General features: G+C 40.7%; 2 protein-coding genes across 2 annotated transcripts in view; both read right to left on the reverse strand.

Moving 5' to 3' along the window:
- Positions 1–11,762, reverse strand: part of SH3GL2 (SH3 domain containing GRB2 like 2, endophilin A1) — an 89,252-nt gene extending 77,490 nt beyond the window's left edge. Inside the window, exon 1 of the mRNA XM_059492544.1 lies at positions 11,631–11,762. Within this exon, the coding sequence (XP_059348527.1) occupies positions 11,631–11,675 (45 nt within the window). The 5' untranslated portion in view covers positions 11,676–11,762. The remainder of the gene's footprint in view (positions 1–11,630) is intronic.
- Positions 11,763–11,916: 154 nt separating this feature from the next.
- Positions 11,917–16,565, reverse strand: part of CNTLN (centlein) — a 199,923-nt gene continuing 195,274 nt past the window's right edge. The window contains 1 exon segment of the mRNA XM_059493082.1: positions 11,917–12,104. Coding sequence (XP_059349065.1) covers positions 11,917–12,104 — 188 coding nt within the window.

Here is a 16,565-nt window from a genome sequence, read left to right on the forward strand (position 1 = left end):
ACGAAACCCTGGGTTTTGCTCTTGCATTACTAATTTTAAAACACCTGAATTCTGTAATTTCTCCTTAATTTTTGGAATTATAGGCTGCTAAAACACTGTTATTAATAATAATAATGAAAATCTTGGATAAAAATTATTTCTGAATGTTCAAGATAAATGAGCAAAAATACGCAGATCAGCAGAATTTAGTCTGCAGAATGTTTTTTGCTGCTGAGTAAAGGCATATAGCACATGCATTAGTGAATGTTTCATACTAAAAACAAGGTCACCTCCATAGTACATTTGTATAAAGTCTCCTTTGCAAACAAAATACTGGGAAAATTTTTGTAAATCTTGACTATGCACTGCTTGCTTGCAAAACCTGTGATAATACATAAATGCTTTCTGCTTTCCTTAAATGATTTATATATCTTTTAAAATATTACATTAAAGAATTAAGAGCTACACTGCATTGTTTTATAATTTAGAGCAATAGTTAATGCCAGGACTCTTGCTGTTTAAAAACAAATAAGGTACTAAAACAAAACCCAACCTTTTCCAGCCTGCTAAGCAAACACATTACTTCAGTAGAGCCAAGGACTCACAATAATAGAAAAAATAAATTAATTGCTTAAGTCTCAGTTCCTTGATCACCCTGACCTGCTCCAGAGGAAACTAGGCCCACAAACCCTACCAGAAATTCCTCAGATATAGAAGAATGGCACAGAAAATGAGCAAAAAGTCACTTTTCCTGCCCTCCTGGTCACTTTGCAGCAGAGATGTGGGAAAAGAAATGGCTGCAGAAGAGGGCACTGCAGAGCTTTGCTTGTTGGCTCAGGCTCAGGAGGGCTGTGGCAGGAAACCAAAGTATCTGTAAACACACTTTAATTTATCTTTTCCTCCTGCCACTTCCACTCTTCCCTGGGACTTTCTGTCAGACTTAGGTTCCTCTGTGATATGACAGAACAGAATTCCTCTACCTTTCTCTCCAGTCTTCTCTGTAGCTTAGCACAGGCACCAGAAATCATTACTACTTTCTTCTTCAATGTATAGCAAGAAACATCAAAAGCAAAAACAGGGCAACAGCATTTTAAAGCACTCTTATCTCTGACCTGGGAATACTAAGGAGCAAGCTGGCATTATCTTGTCCATATTTGTTAATGCTTCTAAAGCCTCAATATTTCACATCTTAAACCTATAACCACAGACCCAGTCACTTTCAAGGGACATACCAAACACCTGATGACTTCATATAGTGATACAGCCACAGGGTGCTGTGGTACCATGACTAAATTCATGACCTTGCAATAGAGAATAGGAGAAAAAAATCCCATTCTCTTCTGTTCAGTCCTCAGTGTAGTGTTAATAAAATTACTAAAACACAGCATACAAAGATAACACCTGATCCTACACTCCCCACTTACTGCAGCTCCCTGCTACCTGCTCCATCACATGCTCCAAAGGGCTTCCAAGAGCCCTAAATTCCTATCCCAGAGCCCTCTGGCTCAGCCATCCAGAAGGCTGTCACTTATACTCTTGATCTGATCTTCATTCTTTAACAAACAGCTCATTTGACATCCATGGCTTCTCCCTCAGCTGCTTAATTTACCTTCCCAACTTTAATTTTACTGCAAGAAAATTAATATAGCATTTAAAGGAAATGCAATTTACTGTAACAATACTTTCCAAAGGTTTTAAAGAAATATCAGGAGGAAATCAGGGGAAAAAAGTCTACAGCATTCAATCTGTTTATAAATCAAGAAGTTTCCCTGAGCACACATATAGTTAATCTGCAAACAGAAATGAGAAAAATATGGAACTAGAATAGACTGTTTTATTGCAGCTTCATTAAATTTTCAAATCTCTCTTGCTCCAATGTGCTGTGGAAGAAAAGAGAGAAAGAGTCTTTTACAAAGAGCAAGATATAACAGCACCATATCTGTATGTCTCTAGAGAAGCTTTCAAAGCTGCTCACAGGAAGACAGCCTGCATTTTATAAAAGATGCTAGAAATCTCATATAGCTGATTTAAACACATAATTTGGGAAGTGGTCTTGTTCTTAAGATGAGAAGGGTAAACAAGCAATTATCCTATCAGCCCAAAAGACATAAGTGTAAGGTCAGCCACTGGGCATCACGTAAATTTTCTCATATAGTCTGGCAGACGTTTTCAAATAGAAGTCCGTCCACACTTCTACTTGCTTTAATCTCAAAAACTTATTTTTATTATTAGAATAGACTCTGGAGTGGAACCAGCAAGCTCCAGTCAGAAGCTCAACCCAAGCATGCTCGTCTCCTCTCTTGGCTAATACATTCAGGCTGTGCATCAAGAAACAAGACAGCCAAACCCCAGCTCTGCCCTCGAGACTCTCTGGGCCTCAAGAGCCACAACTGCACACATGTCCAGAGACTTATGTTCTTCTGTCAAACAAGATCATATGTGGTTTAGTCACTTAACAGCACAGAGCAGAAGGATAGCTCCTTTTTTGCAGATATACTGAAACTCACCTCAAGTCTGCAACAATGCTTTCTCATGTTGAATTACAAGGCTCATTCCCCTCCTTATGGTTATGGACAAAGAAGACACACTGGGACAACCTTGCCTTTCATCTCAAAAAGCTATACATCTGCATAGCCAGTATGTGTTAGTGCACTTTGCAGCCCGGCGGGGTACTGGAGTCACCGGGAGCCCCTGGGGCCGCAGCTCGGAGCACGCTGGCCCGGAGCTCGGAGCTCGGCTCTGCCCACGAGGGCCGGGGGCTGCACCGCACTGCTCCAATGAGTCACCGACCTGATGCAGCGACTTGGCTGATCCAGCAGAAACCTAGCAGAACCTCTGGCAGCCAGCGCTGGGGAAACTTTCCACACACAAAATATAAAGGCTCTGTCAGTCTACTCAGAACAGCAAACTCTCCCTAGAAAAAGAAAAAAGCACTAAGTCATGGAAAGCTTATTTTTCAGTGGCTGTCTGGTTAAAAGACCAGACAGTTCTGGTTAAAAGACCATCCTGAAATCAGAGCAGCAGAGGACAATTGCCTCTTCCTTATTCTTTCTCCCTGTGAGACAGGAAATCTGTAACAGCTGGGGTTGTCATCTTAGAAACAATGTTACCTTTTTCCCTCGTTAGTGACATTTGATTCCACCTATACTGATGGACACCATTAAATTCATGCTGACTTCGTTAACCCATTGGTGATACTTAAGCTGTATGTGTTTTGGGAACAGTTATCTTTGCTCCTGGGCTGGAACAGTACACCTTATCACTGCATCCAGATCAGGAACAGGAATCCTGGAGCTAGCCGGCTAATGAAGCAGGAAACAGCAAGTGTTAGCTTCCTTCAGGAACATCTGCCATTCCTTCTCCCTCCAGTCAGTCACCACCCGTACATACCAGAGCAGACAGTGCACCTCTGCTCAGTTTTCAAGGATCCCTGTTGTGGACCTCTCCAGTCTTTCATCCTCACTCATCTTCCTTTCTAGTATTTTACTTCTGCCCAAGTCTACTGTTAAATAAAAAAATAGGATACTTTCCAGAAGCTGTAGAGCTTTTGTTATTCTATTTCAAATGTTACAGATTTTTGGCTATAAAAGAGCAGCCTTCCTAAAACATGCCAGTTCAGGCCTTTGAAAAGACACAGGTCCAAAACCACCCTGACTTACACATTCTGAATGACAATATTATAAAACAAAAAAACCCCTTATTATTCTTTTGATATTTTATATGTTTTGATGTCATACATATTCCTGGCTCCTACTCTCTCTAGCAAGAAAATTCCATTGCTACCATGCAAAGCTTAACTTTTGTTCCTGTATGCCTTTTTTTGCAGCACCTTACATAGGTGAAACAAAACAGAAAGAGTCTAATAGAGGAAAAAAAAATTTTTTCTGCATTGAAAAGCTAAAGATTTATATAATTTACCTAAGCTTCCCTCAGCTTTCAGCTGAGACAATTACACCTTCCCATGCTTCAAAAATTCATATTTTACCTATTTATACTTATGACAGTCTAGAAGAAAGGTATATTATGTTTACAACTTGCAGCAGTCACATCCACTTCCGAGAGTGGTGAATTCATCTCATATTTGGTAATACGTTTTTCAGCAATTTTGTGAGAAAGGAAGATTCCCTGCCAGCCTCAGAATACTATGTGCATATTTAAAACCCAAATCTAGACTACAAATAATAACATAAGATCCAACCACTCTTCCTGAAAGACAAACTTCCATTTGTTAATACTAGTGAAAGGCTCCTTGGATGGTGGAGTCTAGCCAGTAAATGTGCACTTATGGTTATTATGCACATCAAGGCACATTTCCACATTTAAACATTCTGATTCCTAAAAATGTTTGCATTTGGTTAGAACATTCTTCATGCCTCAGCTCTGTTTTAAAAGTTCTTAATTCCTTTCATAACAGTAGAAAATAAAACCAAATTCCATCCATTCCTGACCAGTGCAAGAAATGGGATGAAGCAACCAACAGTTTTAGCTAACTGCGTTTGGATGACAAAGATAACATTCCCAGGGGAAAAAAAATTATATGGTGAAACAGTAGAGAAGAATACACTAGTTGGTTGTCTCTCATGCTTTAGCCAGTTCTGTGCAAACACTTTCATTGCAGTGGAAGGATAGGCCTCAGTCTGATGCCCTCAATTCCCTTTTCAAAAAAACCCAGTTAAGTTGAAAAGCTGTTCCTCTACAAGCAGAAAGAAACCCATCCATTGCAGAGTTATACTTGTAAAATTGCAGCATTTCCAATTCAGCCCTTAGATTACGATACCATAACTTTCCAAGGCAGACAAGCTCTAAGTGACTCATCTGGAAAGGCAAACACCATTTATTTTTGACATTTATACCTTATGAATTATTAATTAGTTTTCTGCATCTAGATTGATTTTGCATGAAAAGGAATTTCTGGCACAGACCTTAAAGCTGAAAAGTGTACAGATTGGAAAAGAACTCAGCAGTAATATCTATCTGTCTAAGTGTTGCTTAAAAGAGCAAATCCTGTTAGTCTACTGAAAGTCATAAAAGACTAAATGAACATTTGCAGGAAAATTTTCTTTCTAGAGAAAAAAACCCCCAGTTTTTATCTCTAATGAAACCTGCTCTCCTTCCAACCTGTTTCCTGCACTCTTTCGCAAAGAGACAGAACGAAGTGATGTCTAGTGCTTAATGGCATTTTAAATTGAAAGACAAACAGTATCTCTGGTGTTTCTGCACAACAGCCACTGAATTTCATATCCCAAAGGTGAAAAACAAGCTCTATATAAAAATGTTTAGATAAACTCTTCACATGCAAAGATGTTTTGCAGGCAATAGAAACTGGAAATTAGGCAATCAAAAAGAGTAACAATTGATGTATAAATAACACAAGTTATTAAAAACATCAAACTGAAATCCACAAAAAATATGATGGAGGCAGAGGGGAATATAAATATTTTAACAGTCTGCTGCCATAGAACTGTGGAGGAAAAGGCAGGGAAAACCAGTAATTTTTCTCTATTTTAAAATTTCTGCTTACAAAGAATTCAGCATAGCAACTCCTTTTGACAGTGATAACAAATCCAAGGAACACAAGACCAAAACACAGCCTGATGAAAATCACATAAATGCTGACAAGAATCTCAGCTAGTAGGACCTATCTACTCTGAAATAGATATGCATTCCATTCTCCAGCCTTCCTCTAGTAAGAGGTGCAATAGCCAAACGAGAATTTCTTGTTCTTTCAGAAGGTCCTCTGGCATCACACCAAACCACAAGGTTATACTGCTGCTGCCTCAGCAGCACCTTTGCTGGCATCAAATAACACTCCCTTTCTGTGGAGAAATGATGATGGGAAAAGAAGGTGAGCGCAAAGTGCTGCACTCAGTGTGAACCATATGACGCTGCAAAAACTACGTCAGTCCAATTTCAGTCTACAGAATAAAAAAACTTTAAATGTGTTTATTTATAAAGATACGTCCCCCATTGCGTTCACAAGAACATCATCACTATTACATCAAGTGCAAATACATACCCACAGATCACTCTCTACAGGTCCATCACAGTGATTTCCATCTACAGACAAACTGAAAATATGCTGAACTTCAAACAACCACTTATAATTTTCAATTTTCTACCATGCAGGTCTGTAGAGCCTCCATAAAGGGAAATTTTATGAAAAATGTAAGCACAGTAAATAGCAATTTCTTTTTTCTCTGCTTGGGGAGGGAAAAAAATAATTAATTTTAACTTCTGGCACTTCTATGACAGATTGGATGGATTCCTGTGATGTGCTATAACCTCAGATTATAAAAACGCTACTATTTTGTCTCCAAGATTAAGTGCAGGATTAGATAAGCACTGAAAGCAAGGTAATTGTGCTGTGGCAAACATCATCGCAATAATGCCACACTGTAGCTCAATTTTCCTTCGTCTGATTATCTACATATACTTAAGAAAGGATAAGCACCACCATTGTCCATCATGAGCCACTGCCTGAGAAGAGAATCAAAGCCACAGAAGTTTCTGGAAAGCAGCAGAAGGAAGACCTTTTAGTTCTAAGGTAAGAGGTTTGGAGGATGTTTTGGCTGTCCCTGAACATACCACAGACTTTCCCTGGTAAGAGGGCCATGAGTCAGGGCACATCCCACTAAATGCTGCCCATACAGCTTCTCTTCACATGTTCTTACAGAGCAGCAGCAGCTCCTTGGGGCCCACAAAGCAGATTTTCCCTCCATCCCTCCCTTGAGCTTTTAAAAGCCAAAGACTTCACTGGTACACTACTAGGTCATGAGAGTCAATGTTCCAGCTCCTCAAGCCTCCATCCTTCACAAGAAATATGTCAGACCAACCCGGCACCTCCCTTCCATTTGCAATTAGGAGCTACGTAAAAGTACAGAATTTTCTGCACAGTAACCTCTGCAAAATCTTCTTCAATTAGAATTGGTTATGCTGCTCCAGCACTTTATGCAGCATGCTATCAATCAGTATGCTAGTCATGAGGACACATTTAAAACTCAAAGACAGTTTTGCATGTGTGACCAAGAGCGTCCAGCTCTTCCTTGCTATGCAATAATTCCAGTTAAGATGGGAGTCAAGATATGAAAAAAAAAATTGGTGCATGCTGTGTTTTGAACACAGCATCTATGGGTATTCTTTGCCTCCAGACATCACTGGGAGAAAACTTAGAGATGGGTGTCATTTAGTGCTCCAACATTTATATACATATATAAAAATGGAAAGTGTATCAATCAGTTGGAAAATTACTACAGGAACTTTCCAGATGTTTGAGAAATCTTAAAAAAAAAAGTCATGATCTTTTTAGTACAAAAAGCAGCAGTTCCTCCAATCCCATTTAGAAATAGGGTTTAAAACTGGCGCAGACTGTTTAAGCCATCAGCAACTCAGAAGGGTTACACAGTATCCAACTAAAGAGCAATTTAGATTAAAGTCAATTTTCACCCTTTCAATTATGTAATATCAATAAAAGGACGCACGGGAATCATGCCAAATGTGAATAATGTATCTGGCAATCAGCTAGAGCGCACAAAGAGAAGGAATTTCCCTACCTGCTGCGGAAATAATCCCCTCTGCAGCTAAGTATTGTTTTCTAAAAATAGTCTTTATTTCCAGATCAAAATTTTGCTCCCTTTCCTTAATCCCAAAAGGTAGTGCTCCACACTGAGAGAAGCCAACAGCCTGCCAGCGGGGCATGCCTCTCGAACAGAGGTTTCTAGCAGCCTGTCTGGGCTCTATCCTCAGAGCCACACCACCCTGCAAACCACCCTCGTTCCACCATCCTCACACTGATCACAAGTTTCCACACTACATGAGAAGGGAGATCATTAAGTTCCACAAAAGCAACACACGGTGCAGCGTTTGCACTAAGAAAAATATAACGCTGCCCAGCTTTCCAGGCCAATTCCCACATGCACCTTTGCATGTGAGGAAACATGGAAGGAGAAAAGCAGACCCACTGACAGGTGATGTCCTATCACTGGAAAAGCAAACACAGCTGCCACAGAACACTGCGGGACAGTCAGGAACATGTTATGAATACAGAGTGTGCTAGTGATTAAGGAAAATATTAATATCAACAGAGAACAGTAAAAATTGGTTAGTTGCAGTTTGTTTAGTAAGTGGACTGAGTCATACATTACAGAGAAAAACATTTTACATACTTCTGACCAAGGAATTAAAAAAAACATTCTGGCAGATGAACCCAAATATTCTCTTTTACACAAGAGAACCTGTGTAGACAGGCTCTGAATTAGCACAGAAGGCCTAGGAAGACCACAGAACTTTGTGGACAACAGCATAGCTAGGCAGGAGTCTCATTTGCTTCTTATTCACCAGCAGTCATTCTCTTACTGTGCCATTCACAGGTTGCCTTGTTAAAGACAGAAGCATAGTAGTTTCCACCTAAAGTAATGGCATCTAACAATCTACTGACAATGATGAATGGAGTGGAAGTCATTTCTTCAGATGTTTCTTCCAATATCAAACATTTTTCTCTCATTTTTTCAAACATATACATAGAAATGTGTAAATTGGGTTATTTGGTCTGGGTATTGAGACAAAGTTAATCACGAAAGCAGAATGCAGTGGTAGAAAATAAACCATACTGCAGGCTTTTGGTTCAAATCACCACATTAATATTTAAACACTATTTAAATGTCAGTCACATTTATTCAGTTGTTTCAAATGGAACATCAGATGTGGCCACTCCCAGAATTTGTGTTAAGCTCTTTCCCTAAGAAATTATTACTTTCTGAAAGCTGTTTTGACTGTGCCTCACAAGAGCCATATTATGCAATGAATGCAGTCATGTGGAAACAAAGCTCACGCTATTTTAAAACAACTGTGTTTAAATGCCCCAGACTGTCAAATCACCCAAAGTGATTTGTGGTAGTCTTATAACTGTACATAAACCTGGAGGAAGCCATATTCTGTCAGTCACACTGGCACAACACTACTGACAAAGGAGTCTGCATGCCTAAAGAAAAAGGGACCATTTGGTGGCACAGCACTTTGTTGCCCATTTCTGGAAAAACATTTTAGCTCTTCCCAGCTTCAGGATGTATGACAGATCTGCAGCACCATGTTAACATTCAAATGGGGTAATTTCTCCTTCTTAGATGCTCTGTCGATATTAGAAGTAAATGAACAACCTAACCTGCTCCACATGGTCAGTCTAACATCTGTATTAATGCAATTCTGTATAATACCAGGGCTTTCAGACTCCCCCTGCTTTTACAAACTCAGGAAAATTTCTCTAAACTTTATTTATCTGCTGCACAGAGGCAAACCCATTAGTTTTTCTGAAAGGCAAAAGGGTGAACACTCGACTCATTCCAGAAGGTACAAAGTGTCCTCCTGCTCATCAATGTCTCACTGCTGCTGCAGGTGTTCCATGAAAGTTGCCAGGCATTAAGTTCTTCAGCACAACTGCTAAACTGGCAGTACTTCATGCAGGTTAGCTTGACATTTCACAAGTCAGAAAACAATAAAGGAAATTAAATAAAGTTTTTGCATTGTATAAAACAATCTAGATGTGCTCTTGATATGACCTAGGACTCTATTAAACAGCACATCATATAAATAAACCTGAGTAAGAACCAAATGAATAATTTAGAATTTTTAAACATTTCCTATTTGTCTGTTCCTATCTGGAAAGCTTCATTCATGCCAGCAATGTCAATCTGTATTTCACCTGGTGTTTAACCGCTAGTCAAAAGGATTACTCCCTGGAGCAAGGTCAGCACAACTATGTCGCAGATTTCTCACTCATAATGCACACAATCCAATAAGCAGATCACTCTTCAACATACTTGTGAGTGATTCTCATACATGAATGTGTCTTCATGGCCTGCATGAAAACAAACTGCAAAAGTCAAGGCTGGGGCCAAAAATCCCTGGGTCATCAGATGTCAGGCTGCTAAATCTGGCATCAGAGACTTAAATGTTTTTGTTCCAGACAGCTAAAACTCTTCCTTCCTTCTAAATGACAGTACTGCTGACAATCAGTGTGAGAGTGTCATCTGAAGGACAAAACAGCAGGCACAGACCTTTCACATCACGCTCCCTCAAAAAAAGATGTTTACCTCTGCTGCTGCAGATGCATTCTCATTAGCTTACAAAAATGGAGAACTGAAATTTCTAATACTAAAAAGTGAACTTCATCTTGCCTGCTTCTTAAAACATGGACAGCAGAGACACTGAAATTCTTATTTTCAGTATCAGAAAATAAGAATTGCCATAATGATGATTCCTAGGCTGCTCATAGCACCAAGGGCAGCAGGGGAAGAAACAACAAAGTAAGCAGCAGCAGATGGGCACTGCTGGATGGGCTCAGGCACACTTACCTGCTCCTTATGCCATCTGTTTTGAGTGCAGACGTTTTCTTGCAAGGCTTATTTTACCAATGATGCAGAACAATGTGGCATGAAAGGTGAGACACAGTGTTATTCAATGTCTTCATGCACCCACTCAGGACTTGGTATAAAACCATTGCATTCAGAGTTATAGTGTGTACTGGTGCAGCTACAAGGTATGGAAAATCAGAATTTAGACAAATATTTGGATTAAGGATCATTTTTCAGGGAATATTTCCCCATAGTGCTCAAGAGATGAGAAGCATGAGAAGGGGAAACACATGGGTGTTGAAAAGTCAAAAAGTGGAATGTATCTTGTGTGCCTGGATCTACAGATTGCTTGCAGTGACCAAGACTCCTAGCTGAGGATGCCTGCAATGGCAAGCAATTGGAAATAACTGGAGATTTAGTATTTAGTTACAAACAAAACAAAACTTGAAAAAACAACCAAACAAAACAAAAACACACAAACAAACAACAACAACCAAAAAACCCCCAAAACACACACACACACACAAAAATCCATAAAACCCCCAAAATCACAAAAAAACCCCCACCTACACTGCACAGGTCTTGGTGTCAGCTCTCTAGATCTAAATTAATTTCTCTGACTTACATGAAATAATTTTAGATTTAGCCCTAAAGCACACTAAGTCAGAATTTGTACCCTCGCAGACTCTAACACACAGATTTTGTATTATGAAACAACTCAACTACTGGTGAAACACTCACCCTGACCTTCCTGCAATATCACACCATGCCTAAAGCAACAGAACCAAACCTCATTACTCGGATTTCAGCTGCGGTCTAGACCCACGAAACAAAAAGGTCATGTTTATTGCCGTTTTCCCAAAGTCAGGCTAAAACAAACAGCGCCTACGCAACCAGGCGCACAGACCTCGGCAGGGAAGGTCCGACCCGGGGCGGGTACTTGCGGCAGCGGCTGCCCCGCGGCTCCCAGCGCGGCGGTCAGGGCACCCCGGGAGCTGCTGCCCGCTGCCGCAACGCGCCCCGAGCCCAGAGCGGGGAGGCGCGGCGAGCCCGGCCCTCGGCAGATGGACACCCCTGCAGACCCCCGCCCTCCGCGCACATCCATCCCTGCGCGCACCGCGCACACCCGGCCAGACACACGGCGCCCCGCACGCTCGCTCATCGCGCACGGCCGGGCACAGCATCCGCGCAGACCCACTCGCCCCGCTCTCACTCGAGTGGAGACCCGCGCACAAACCCGTGCATGCCCACGCACACGCCGGCCGCAGCCGAGCGCGCTCCACGCGTGGGGAGAGCGCTCGGTACCTGCGTGGCTTTGTGGAACTGCTTCTTCAGCCCGGCCACAGACATGGCGAGGGCAGCGCGGAGCAGCGGAGCGGAGCCGAGCCGAGCCGAGCCGAGCCGAGCCGAGCCGAGCTGCCGGGGCGCTCTGCCTGCCCGCACCGCACCGCACCCGGCGCAGGCTGTCAGACGGCGGCGGCGGCGCGGGAGCGCTGTGACGTCAGGGCGGGACGCGCCGCCCCCGCCCCGCAGGTGCGCCGGCTGAGGCCCCGCGGGGCTCCGGGGCCGCCGCAGCGCCGCCACCGCCGCCTCACGGCCGCCGGCCCGGGACCCGCACCCGCCCCCTCCTGTGGCCGACGGCGCTCGCACCCGCGCGGACAGAGCGCTCGTCCGGCGCGGACACCCCCGGGATGGGCACCCGGCCACGGGCGTGGGTCTTTTCCGCGCTGCGCGGAGATCGGTCTCGCCTCAGCAGCCTTCCCGGCGGGGATCGGGATACTCGTCACCGCGGGATATCATCCACGGCAATGAACCCGAAAAAAAATTGGCGGAGCAGTAACGGGGGCAAGAGAGGAAAGCAGAGAGAATGTCAATGTTGGCCGATTTTCTGAAAAGACGTTTCTGGCCACGCCAGTTTATTTGGGCCTGATCGTGCCTCGCTGAAGCACAGTTGGTAGTCAAACCGTGGCTAATTGGGATTCTCTCAACAAGCGGTGTTTTCTTCTCCCGTCAGATTGTCAGTGATGCATAGAAAAGCACTTCTAAATTTTGCCTGTTCCAGCCTTCTGGTGTGGCTGTTGGCTGGAGAGTAAAAGCCTAGAACCCAGATAAAAGTCATGTACTTTAGCAGTTCAGTGTTGCAAATACTAGCAGAGCAGTAATTAGCAATTATTAGGCTCTGCCAGCAAAAGACTAAACAACATGAGCAATGTGATCCAAACACAATGATCCTTCTCTGCAGGCTGAACCAGTCACTGCATATGTGTGCTGCAAATTAGCACAACGGAGATGCACACTCACAGCTCCTCAGCTGTTTGAAGGCAGCCATGCTACATTGGCATTTGATTCCATCACAACAAACACTCATCGCTCAAGCTAGTTAGCATTTTCAGAAGCACCTAAAGCTGTTTATAAACCCTGTGAGGGCTTGCCGTGGTGCTCCATGCAGGGTTGTTGCACCTAACCAAGCTGCACTGCTGCAGTCTCGAGGCACGTGTACCATCTCAGCCTTACCAGATATGGGTAAAGGGGATGATAGCACACCTCTGGGTGCCCAGAGGCAGAGCCAGGCCTCCAGATCAGTGACACAGTGCCGTTCTTGGAAGTTACTTGCGGCAAAGAAAAGGATCTGAAATGGAAGTCCTGTGGGCACTTTTGGAAGCATTATCAAAGTTGTTCTTTGTCAAGAAAGGCAAAATAAGAATACCTTTCTTCTCACTGGAGGGTGGGAGATGGTAACAACCTCATCCTGAGCACAAGTAGGAGGCACTGCTTTCTGGCCTAGTCCCGGGGCCCCACAGAAACACTTCCATCCACTCTAGTAGTAATACTGTTTTAAAGGATGAAAAATAAGACCATATGGAGGTACTAGGCAGAGAGTGGGAGTCTCTTGTGCCAGCCATTGTGCTTTTAATAGAAAACTCCCATTGTACCTAGTACTTGGGAACGGGTGCTTCAGTCTGGAAACACAGCGAGAGGTAAAAAGTAAACCTATGATAAATGCAACATAATTTTTAATTATTTTTATAAAATTAAGAGTATATTTGTATGTTACCAAATAACTGTCTTTCAGTGTTTATATATATTACTAGATAACTGGCTTTTTCAGGTAACATTTCAGGATCTAACTTTTGTTGGGTATTTCAAAAGAGTACATTCCTGTCCACTACAAATTTAATGTGAAAATGTTATAAATAAATAATAAATAAATAGACATTTAAATGTCCGCCAAATTCAGTATCCAGGTGATGAGCTGGAGATGTAAAGTATCCCTCATTTTCAAGGGTATTAGAAACCCTGCTGCTCCCACTGCCTGTTGATTGAAATGATACCTGGCTATAAATCATTGCCTAAATCGTAGTTGAATGCCCTGACTCACCAATATTATTGTCTGTGTATTCTCACAGCTTTATCTGATACTTCTACTTCTGCTCACACTTCTTTTCTTTTTCTTCTAGAATATCTATATTCCTGGAGTGGAAATTTTTATTAATCTTTGTTAAAGCATAGTTCCTGTGTATCAGTGTCAATGGACTTAAAACCCCTTTATATAAACTAAATAGTGACATTTCTTGGAAAAAGAGAAATTAATTTAGTGACTGCTCTTTGGTATATCATATCATTTGTGATTTCTTCTCTTGGAGGAATCTAAATAATGCTTTGAAATCTGCTTTACTGAGACAACTTCTGGTTTTAATAAACTATAGCAAACAACAAATGTTTGCCTACAATGTATCACATCTGATTCTAAAATATTTTTATGTAATTATGAGATCTATATCTGTAAGTCCAAATCCCATTTTAAAATGAATAATTATGATAGGCTAAACACTTCTTTTTATTTCATATGGAAAGAAAAATTCCAGCAATAACCTAAGAATACTGCCATTGTTGCAGCTGCAAGAAATAATCAAGTGCAGGAAAGACAAAGACTTTTGTAGGTGCAAGCCTAATCCTTTTGTTTCATGGACTTATGCCATAAGGTTGTGAATCACTATAGTTCTTACATAACATAAAGTTGAATCTGCAAATTTAGAACTGCATTCTCATTCTGACAGTCATTTAGTGAAATGATTCATTAAATGAAAAATGGAAATATTCACTTCAATAGGCCTTCAAGAATTTGATTCATCTTTCAATTAATACAGCCTTTTTCAATTTTTTTTTCTCTTAAAAAATCAGGTAGGTAATATTTCAACTGCACAAAGTCATGTAAAGCATAATAAAATCCACTTGATAAGTTGCCTATCAAAATAAAATAAAATGCAAAAAGTACAATTAAAACATTAGCAAAAAGTGTTTGCAAAACCAAAAAACTAATTCCAGGAGAAGATGGCATGGATGCTAAGTCCTTGCAGAAATTGCTGTGGAAGCAAATCACTCTGTTCATCACTCTGGTAATAAAATCACATTGAAAACCAAAGGTAAATATAATAAACCTAAAAAAGGAAACCAGACAGCATCATGAATACAAAATTTTCCAGGTAAGTAACACCAAAAAATCTCTTGATATTCTTAGAGCATTCATTCATATTTTACTGGGGAAGAATTTGGATATTTATTAATACCCAAATTAAATTACGTCTTAAGTTACATAATACCCATTTTGAGTTCTGTATGGTGCTATGTCCAAAATTGTACATGAAATATTTTTTTATATTTTCACAATACTTGAGTAAGACAGAAAAACATCCTTATTGACAGGAAAGGCTCCACAAAAGGTTTGGTTAACCTCCCACAACTGATCAGGAACTGTGTATCTCAGTCAGAAATTATGCCAGAAATTAAAAATCAGAACCCTCATTTGAAATCTAATCTGGGCCACACTACTACACATCAGAGGCAAAGACATCTAAATCCAATCGGTGTAAAACAGCAGGAAATTAATAATTGCATGAAGATGAAAATAATGCTTACTTCTAAAAATGGTGAAAGACAGCCATGTAAGTGTGAGACATAAAGGAAGCAAACAAAAAAAATCTGTTATTGTATTATCTCTTTAAAAAATTAATTCCTTCACTGATTAGGAAATATTTTGTCAACTTATTAAGATAAAAATATGCACAAAACATAGGCAATAAGTTACAAGCAAGGGAAGATGGAAACGCCTAACAAGGAATGAACCAAGGCAGAAAAATATCAATAACCCCTATCATTTTTTTTAATTACAAGAATCTTTTAATTTCATTTCACACAAACCAATAAAATTAAGAAGGATTAACAGCATTGTTCTTATCAGTTAAGTACTATTACTCTTCTAACCACAGTAGATATAGATTGAATAGCTGAAGTTTTGTGTGTTTCAAGCATGACATAGATTATCCAAGTTTGGTAGATTCACCCTTCCCAGTCATCTATCTCCAGCCTCATGAATTTACAATGTCTTTTTTTTTCTTAATAGATGATCAACAGATGAGATTTCCTACAATGTCCAAGAGTTCTTCTTTATAAAAGTACAAAAATCTTGACACAATACCATTGCTCTCATGGTATTCTTCCTCAAACACTGTTCATTAAAGCTCCACAGGTTCTTTTGTCTGAATGATCAAAAGAAAACAAGGTCTGTGTTGTTTTCCATCTTACCCTAGTAACAAGCACTTTTTTGTTTGTTTTAATTGATGAGAGCCTTTTCTGACAGGATACTTTTTTAAATAAGATTATTGCTGAGCTCTGTCCTGCCTGTTACCAAAGATACATATTTACTTCTGGTCCATGTTGTATGAGGTGTGCTATTAATCCTGCTGTCCTGTGTGAATGTCATACCATGTCCATTATGATTAGATACTTGAAAAATACAGGACATTGCAATAATGAATTTTGTCTTTCTGGTTAACCACCAGCAGTAAGCTAGTAAATTCTTGTTAATTGCTCCATTAGTTAGGAAAAGAGCATGGACTGGTTCTTTTCAAGCTTCAGATTTCCTTTAATTTCAATTTTGCAAGAAGTTAAATAAGTAGTTAAATCTCTCATTTACTGAATACTGCCTAGTCTGGATAATAAATAGATCTTTAAGAATCTCATCTAAAAGTAATTTTCAGCCACCTTCATTTCTTTAAACAGGAATTCTTAGCTATGTTTTGTAGGAGCAGCCACTTCAGCATAACAGCCAAGAAATATCAGAAAAATACCTGCAGACAAGGCAGAGTCTTTGGCCAATAAGTTTAGCACCAGTTTACAGCTAGGGCACCTAGCAGCACAGAATAAGCTGGATCAATTTCAGATATGCTGGATGACCTTAGA

This window comes from Ammospiza nelsoni, chromosome Z (genome assembly GCF_027579445.1).
Source record: "Ammospiza nelsoni isolate bAmmNel1 chromosome Z, bAmmNel1.pri, whole genome shotgun sequence".
NCBI lineage: Eukaryota > Metazoa > Chordata > Aves > Passeriformes > Passerellidae > Ammospiza > Ammospiza nelsoni.